At 44.7% G+C, this 8,415-nt stretch overlaps 1 protein-coding gene across 1 annotated transcript in view; it reads left to right on the top strand.

Annotated features, from left to right (window-relative positions):
• Nucleotides 1–1,271: 1,271 nt before the first annotated feature.
• LOC106817584 (heparan sulfate 2-O-sulfotransferase 1-like) overlaps nucleotides 1,272–8,415 on the top strand; it is a 36,574-nt gene continuing 29,430 nt past the window's right edge. The window contains exon 1 of the mRNA XM_014822261.1: nucleotides 1,272–1,509. Within this exon, the coding sequence (XP_014677747.1) occupies nucleotides 1,306–1,509 (204 nt within the window). The 5' untranslated portion in view covers nucleotides 1,272–1,305. The remainder of the gene's footprint in view (nucleotides 1,510–8,415) is intronic.

Here is an 8,415-nt window from a genome sequence, read left to right as displayed (position 1 = left end):
GCACGCAGCGTGCGTGATGCAAGCGTGATTGCACGCAGCGTGCACGCGCGCGTGGTAATAAGCGTGCATCTGCTCACGAGTTGACTTCGGTTCGACACCCCGATTTAAAAGGGTATATTTCCTTTCGGTTGGCGTTAACGTGTTGGGTGAGGTGGTTGGTTGGTTAGTTGTTTGGTTGGTTGGTTGCTTGATTGGTTGGTTGGTTGGTTGGTTGGTTGGTTGGTTGGTCCGTTGGTGCGTGCGTGCGTGCGTGCGTGCGTGCGTGCGGACGTTCGTGTGTGTAGTCCTAATGATATATAATGGTATAGAGACTGCATTTCTCAACTTAAGCTCAACAACGTAAGACCCTAGAATCTACCTAGAATCCTAGAAATTACAATTCGATAACGCAGAGCCATTTCAGAAAATTGCCGATTGTCCAGAATTTAGCATTCGTCTATATCGCATTTTGTAACTAGCAATGTTCGATGATGTGCTTCAGTGATACTTATCTTGCGAAGGAGGCAGGGGAAAAAAACTCGTATCTGCCGCCATCTACACGCGTACTGCAGTAGGCTTCCTAGAAGCAGTGCATTCCTATTCAACTCGCGCGCGTAGCTCGTCTTTTTCGATTTGCACATTTCCTTCGATTTTCATCAAGACCGCGTCTCGTCGGCGGAGCGAAATGGAAAGATTGAATTTGCCGAAACTTCCTGTTTGCATGTCGATGTTAGTGTGAATGTCATTTGGCGGTCGCCAGCGGTCAAGCTGCCCCCCACCCGATGTTATTTTATGAAATAAGTGAGTACGTAGTCGCCAAACATGCACATCTGCACGGGGATCATGGGCAATAGCTCCACCCCAACCCCGCCCTCCAATCCCCCCCACTCGTATTATAACAGATTTGTTTGTGAATAGCTCGCTGCTTTGGACTAGATTTTTTTTTATCGTAGATTCCCATACTTCTGAAAATTACGTCGGTTTTAATATAAAAAACTCCTAAGAAATTACAAGTTTAGAAGTTAAAATTAAGTTAACGTTGAATCTCTATAAAAGTTTAACAAGAAATTACCGAGCGTGATTATGCTAAATGAATATATTTAAATAACATCTAATCTATACACAGTGCATCGTTTATAGGATACGTCTGCGTAATCACACGTTTTTGCGACGGCGGCCACGCAGTACACAATTAAATAAAAAAATAAAAAAATAAATAAACGATTATTAATAATTAAACTTTAATAATTAACGATATTTATTCGAAACTATTGTTTTTTAATTACAGAGGAAGCCCTCGCGAAAGTGCAGCTGAGCACCATTGACATGCAGCATCGCTCGCAGGTTGCCAGGGCAACGTCGCTGGCGTCTGCTGCCACCGACGACCTTGTCATCGTCTACAACAGAGTGCCAAAGACGGGCAGCACGTCGTTCATGGGCGTCGCCTACGACCTGTGCACCGCGAACAAGTACACGGTGTTGCACCTGAACACGACGAGAAACATGCACGTCATGTCCGTAGCCGACCAGGTGAGCGAGTTACTAATTACTAGGGATGATCATGAATTACCTTTTATGTAACGCGCTAGAAAATTACGTATTACGTATAAATTCAACCAGAGGAGGTGAAAATTTCCGCACGAGTAATACCTAAACAAACCCTTCCGTACTTCTATGACACCGTCGTCCGCTTGAGAAGCAGAAAATCGTGGACCTACAGTGGAAAAAAATGACCGGTCGGTAAATTTTGCGCGCGAGCGTGTTTTGAGGTCGTTATTTTCAAAAATAAAGTCACGTTTAGCACAATTTTACGCCTAATTTTGAACTCTACCGTGTATGCGATTATAGAAGCGAGATCGACGGGTATGTATATATGTGCACGCTCCCTCTTCCCTCTGTATTCCGACAGAGCGAGCGAGGATGCAGGTTAACCGTTTAGCATGCCATACACATCCCCGCATGGGCATAAGCATGTCCAGAAGGACACCGGTAGAACTACGACGCAGGTTTTACCTTTATTTCCCATGCGTAGAGGCGGGGAAGGGAAGTTTGCCATCGAGGGGATGTGTACCACGCCACATCTTTCTATATAATATAGCACTGTCAGCGATAGCTCTAGTACCCTAGCCCTTGTTCACACAAGGCGACAGCCACATACCTGTGTCAACAGAGCTATATCGGCGACAGGGCTTTATGGCTTTAATATTTACAGGTATTTAATGTTTATTTTAACTCGCGTGACGCTGTCGCGCCAGACGACGATAAAAAAAACGATAGAAAAAATGGTACGCCCGACGAAGACAAATAGAAAAAAAACACACGTGTTTTCGTAGGAAAATTGGGAAGGAATTTGGGAAGCGAAAACAAAAACAAAGGCGACGCGATTGTTTTCGTTGTGTGTTTACCCGACAAACGTCTGCTGTGCCTACGTTCGGTTTCAGACTCAGAGCCGCTCTCACGCTTCTCTCTCTCTCCCGAATTCTATTCGTGGTTGTCTGTGCGTGCATGTACGGAAAGGTGCGCTGAATCTACTCTCGTGTATAGTAAGTAGTCAATGCTCCGACACTCACGCTGCTGTGTTTAGATGCTTCGCATGTTTGCAGCAGTATTCAGCGTGAGAGTGATTTTATTTCGTGAGTCGATTCCGTCGATTATTGACCCTCGGTCGGCAGCGGTGTGACGACAGCGACGGATCCATAGTTGTCTTTGTGAAGCCTAGGGAAGTGTGCGCCTGGTCTTGTCGCTAACGCACGTCAATGTACCCGGTATTCGTCGTAAAATAAAATAATTCTTATCGTGAGAAATGCGGGTAACGGGTCAGCGGTGGAAGCTTACGCACGGTGCAGGCATAGAGCGACGTCGATTCGTTGCATCCGACCTCGCTAGACGCACCGTTGCCATTGACGACGTCACGTCGCGTCGCGCTGTGGTCGCGCGCGCAATTGCCTGTCGCTTTTGTGTCATGCAATAAAAATGATGTCCCGTTATCGTTATTGCGCGTGAGGATGAGAGAACGGTTATCAACAATTTAGTTGTCAACATCGACCCTCCTAATCCGCCTCACGAGCACGCGAAATACATGTACGTGGCGATCAGTGCAAGGCTTTTCCCCACACGACAAATCGGTACGGGTACAGCGGACGTACGTGTACGTGTAGGGGGGAGAGGGGGAGAGGGGGAGAGACTCTTGGGAGACATCCGACAGCTTCTCTCCTAATCCGTGATAATCTCCCGTTCGGTGTAAAAACGCACAAGTGCAGTTTCACGAGCGAAGAAGGTAAAAAAAATCCGGTGTCCGCTTTTTTTACGACAGTGTAACGCGGTTAGAGTGATTGTCATCTTGAGCCTATATAGCATCGGCTGTGCGCGTTAGGTGTGTTGGGCGTTAGACCGCCGATGGAAATGGCGGACCGCTCGGCTCTACCTTTTACTGATATATTGCTTATACGTGCCGCCCGCGCAGACCCCCCCTTCCCCGAATTTGAACGCGGAAATTCATAGCAAAATGCCAGAGGTGGAAGAGAGAAATTTCCCGTTTTTTACCGCGTGAATGAAGACCTGCGTCAACAGGATTTGGTCGATTGCCGTACAAATTTAAGCAGCTTAACCTACGCTCCCTGTATTCTGTACACAAGAGACGGCAGGCAAAGGTTAGGCAGACCTCTTTTGCGGGCGAAGAAGGTAAAAAATCCTGTGTCCGCTTTCGTTACGGCAGTGTAACGCAGTTAGAGTGATTGTCACATCACATTGAGCCTATAGCATTGTCACCTTGAGACTAGGCATTGTCACCTTAAGACTATAGCATTGTCACATTGAGACTAATACTATAGTATTGGCTGTGTGCGTTAGCGAGTGTTGCACCGCATTAGGTGTGTTGAGTGGAAGACCGCCGATGAAAATGTCACCCGGCTCGGCTTTTACCTTTTATACTGAGATATTGCATATACGTGCACCCCGCCGCCCTTTATACGTTGGAAGCTAATCGTAAAGCGCGATCCTTTTTACTGCCAGGGTCATCGCGTGTAACCTTCTCGAAGAAAGTTCACAACGCGCACACATATAGAAGTCTCCTCGTTATTTGTTAACCGCAGAAATTCGACGTTGGAAATTGCGCGCAAACCGAACACGCGAGCGCGCTTTGGGGAGCAGTGAGCGAAGGGCAAGCACTATCTTCTATATATATAAAGTTGTTCAGCCGAATTAGTGTGTTCGCTCATAACTAGAGAACTCCGCAGCCTAGAGGAAAACTAAAGATATTTTCAGAATCAGCACGTCTGCTACACCTGGATTCAGTGTTCGAGTCCCAGCTGGGGAACTTATTTTCCCCTTTTTTCCTTTTTCTTTTTACTCTTTAGTATGTATTATTTTNAGAAAGAAAGAAAGAAAGACAAAGAAAAAGAGAGCGCCCTCTGACCAAGCCAGTTGTTGATCCATACTTGCGTCTGTAAAAGAAATACTTGCGTCTACATACTTGCGTCCAATCTTGCGTGATCCATACTTGCGTCAGATACTTGCGTCTGTAAAGTTCACCCCTAAATATTATAACGCCGACGCGCACGCACGCGCGGTAATGTACGCTGTATAAGCGGCGCTACACGGGGGCACCCTGGTCGCGTGATATGTCACACAGATTCAGATAGACGATGAAGATGCCTGGGGAGAATGGGCAATAGCTCCACCCTAACCCCACCCCTCCACCCTCCCCGTATTAAACCAGATTTGTTTGTGGGTCGATCGCTGCTTTTGACTAGATTTCTATCGTAGATTCACGTATTTCTCAAAATCACGTCAGTTTTAATATTATAAACACGTCTCTTGTAAGAAATTACGAAGTTTGGAAGTTAAAATTAAGTTAATGTTGAATCTCTATTAAAATTGAACAAGAACTTATGGAATATAATAAGATATATCTAATAACGCCCACGCGCACGCTCAGTAAATTGTATATAATGTACGCGGTGTATATAAGCGGTGGTACACGGGGCGCCCATGCAGGTCGCGTGATATGTCACACAGATAGATTCGAACGTACTGTTGCAATGCAGGCGCGCGTGTTCCTATCTCTTCGTGTGTATATCTATCTCCACCTTCTTATCCATCGTCTTTATTATTCCATATCTATCATCCTTTTCGATTAAGATTCGATTCGATATAGGAAGTTGTTCGTGGATTCCTATACCCAACCCAACTCGCCAGCGTGGCTCGTCATTTTCTATTCGCGTACACAAGTTCTTCGATTTTTATCGAGACCGCTCCCGACCTCCTCATCCTAGTGAGATGGAAGGATTGCGTTTGTGGAAGCTTCCTGTCTGTCTTCCTGTATGATGTCCACGTTAGTGAGAATATTATTTTAATGAAAATCGTCGTAGCCGGTAGGGATTCCTTCGATAGAGAGAGAGAGAGAGAGGGGGAGAGAAAAAGAGAGCAAGGGCGTGAGAGAGAGAGAGAGAGGGGAGAGAGAGAGAACAATGACGAATCGAGAGAGAGCGAGAGAGAGAGAGAGAGAGAGAGAGAGAGAGACGAGAGAGAGAGAGAGAGAGAGAGAGAGAGAGAGAGAGAGAGAAGAGAGAGAGAGAGAGAGAGGAGAGAGAGAGAGAGAGAAGAGAATGCGAGAGAGAGAGAGAGAGAATGCGAGAGAGAGGAGAGAGAGAGAGAGAGAGAATGCGCGAGAGAGAGAGAGTCTAGAGAGAATGCGAGAGAGAGAGGAGATAGAAAGAGAGAGAGGTCTAGAGAGAATGCGAGAGAGAGAGAGGGATAGAGAGAGAGAGAGGAGAGAGAAGAGCCACCTGTTAAAACCAGCTTCCGTCTGATCATGAAGAGAACATATGCTCGCTGCGCGCCTGACACCTGCCTGCTTAATATTAATGATGAGGGATTTTTAATTGATATTATAAATTTCTGCGTTACCTAAGGCCACAATTAAAAACATTTTGTTTGCCCTCACCCGACCCACGCTGAAAAGTTTGGGTAGGTAGGTAGGCTTTTTTTACAATTTCAGCGTGGTGTTACATGCTTGGGTGTGCTTGTGTGGCATGGAGATTGTCTTTTATTTTGAATGTTTCTTTTGGCTTGGTAGCATATAATCAGGAGCGTATAATGACAAATATTTGCGTATGTTGTCATTATGCGTATTTGTCAAGCGTATTTGTCATTATACGCTCCGTGATATAATGTATTCTACAAGATTTATATAATGTAGTATATTGTTACAGTGATACAATTTGTTTTTAAAAAAAAAAATCAATAAAATTTTGTGAGTCGGCCCCTTTTTGGCGGGTCGGTCGGGTGAGGACAAACAAACAATATTTTTATTATGGCCTGACCCTCAACTCCAGAAGATAATCCGGTTAACTCCGTACGTTGCGAAGGCGTAGCCACCACGAAGTAAGCGTGAGTGTAGGTAGACACAGTCCGCTACTCGGGGAGTGGTGTCGGTATCTGCAGATAGGGTGATACTCTAGTAGGAGTGTTCCCAACTTTAATGTCATTAAATCATGGTTCGCACAGTCCTTGAAAAGTCCTTGAATTTGAGGGGAGTCCTTGAAAAGTACTTGAATTTAGTAAATGTTGATTTTGTGCTTGAAAAGTCCTTGAATTTCATGAAAATGTCCTTGAATTTTTAGAAAGAATCCTTGCCTGTAATAAAAGGAAATTTTGTACCATCAATAATGTGCAAACCTCAATAAAAATTGCGTTAAATGAGCTTAAAAAGCTATAGACATGATAGACAGTTAAATATAATCACAAATTACATTAAGTCAGTAAAATCAGCCAGTAAATCAAGGTATGTTGTAGAAGTGACAGTGTTTAGAAAATTAGAAGGGTTTATTAATGTGATCCAGGTAAGTTTTAGAGGTGACATACAGTGATTAAGAATGGGGTTATTAAATTAATCCAGGTATGTTTTGTTTTGTGTATGAATTCCGATAAAATGTCTGATTATAATGTCCTTGAATTTCCGATAAAATGTCCTTGAAAAGTCTTTGAAAAAAGTCTTTCAGTCCTCCTGTATGAACCATGTTAATGGTTAGGGTTATGTTATAGGTTAGGGTTAGGGTTAGGGTTAGGATTATCAATCATTAATCATTAATCGTTAATCATTAATGTTATCAAAGTTGGGAACACTCCTAATGCATGGAGCGTTAGCCTGTAGATAGGGGCGTGTGGAGAATGTTGAGGAAGTGCGCGTAAGGTGTGGAAGGCCAAACTTCAACTGCATTATAGAATACTACAAGCCTGCTACCGCGCTGCAGGTCCAACCACTATTACAGTGTAGACTACACTAGAGGAACACAGGCTTTGCTATAGTCTTGATGAGTAAACGCCTTCAATAGCTTAGAAAGCGAATACTTGCTGCGTTATAGGTATATGACGTATAAAGTTATATGACGAAGTTTGGTAGGATTTCTGCATTCTCATAACTTTACGATGTTTCTGTCAACGGTCTAACAGAAAAAAAGTTAATGCTAAGACACATGTTAAGATTAATTCTATATCCGAAAACGGGTCCCGGACAGATAAGATGCGAATCCGTTTCGACTAGTCTGACTGAAGCTTGAAGTGCGGTTGTCCATATTGATAATAACCTGTCTAGAATCTTAGATCCTAGTCTGACATCTAGTTGCGGTATACGTTGTGGCAACGCGGCATACGTGGTCACCGTACTAGGCTACAAATGCCTTTTATTTTCGCTTGCATTCTCCGTTAGATAAGAGAGCATTCATCGCGTGGAATTGCCACGTGGCCATTTGGGAAATGAATAGGCACTGCATAATTTATGCTAGGGATAACTATACGGATATATAACTATTCAAGGCCAGGAATCATTGTTTACGCAATGAATACTTTAAAACTGGTGTCGAAACGCGTCAACGTCGTCTGCTGGGCTTTAATAATGTATTGAATTTGAAATAATACGAGGTTTATATTAAATTAATTACGAAGGCGAATCTCGTTTCGTATATTAGCTTCGTCGGGGCGGATACCGCCGGGAGATGGCGCTGATTTCAGGGGCAGTGATTCAGGTTTTCAGAGAGATTCGTCGGACTCTTTACCTCCCCTCCCTCCTCCCGTCTGCCGCTTCGTCATTTGACATTTTATCGGGCAATTGCGCCTTGTGCACATGTGTCGCGGAGACGACTGCGGTAGTCCCGTGATGCGGGGGGAGGGGGGGAGGGGCGTACAGTGAAGAAAGAACGCGCGGGCGGGAGAGGAGAAAGGGGAGGAGGAGGAGGAGGAGGAGGAGGAGGAGGCAGGCTTCTTTCGCAATCACTGCCGTGGCTACTTGCATTGAATCGACTGCACGGCAAACACACCTCTCTTGTCACGTTCATTACGCGAGCAAGAGCGGAGAGAGAGAGATAGAGAGATGGGAGAGGAGAGAGAGAGAGAGAGAGAGAGAGAGAGAGAGAGAGAGAGAGAGAGAGAGAGAGAGAG

This window comes from Priapulus caudatus, unplaced genomic scaffold (genome assembly GCF_000485595.1).
Source record: "Priapulus caudatus unplaced genomic scaffold, Priapulus_caudatus-5.0.1 Scaffold1779, whole genome shotgun sequence".
Lineage (NCBI taxonomy): Eukaryota > Metazoa > Priapulida > Priapulimorpha > Priapulimorphida > Priapulidae > Priapulus > Priapulus caudatus.
This window is presented reverse-complemented; position numbering and strand designations above follow the sequence as displayed.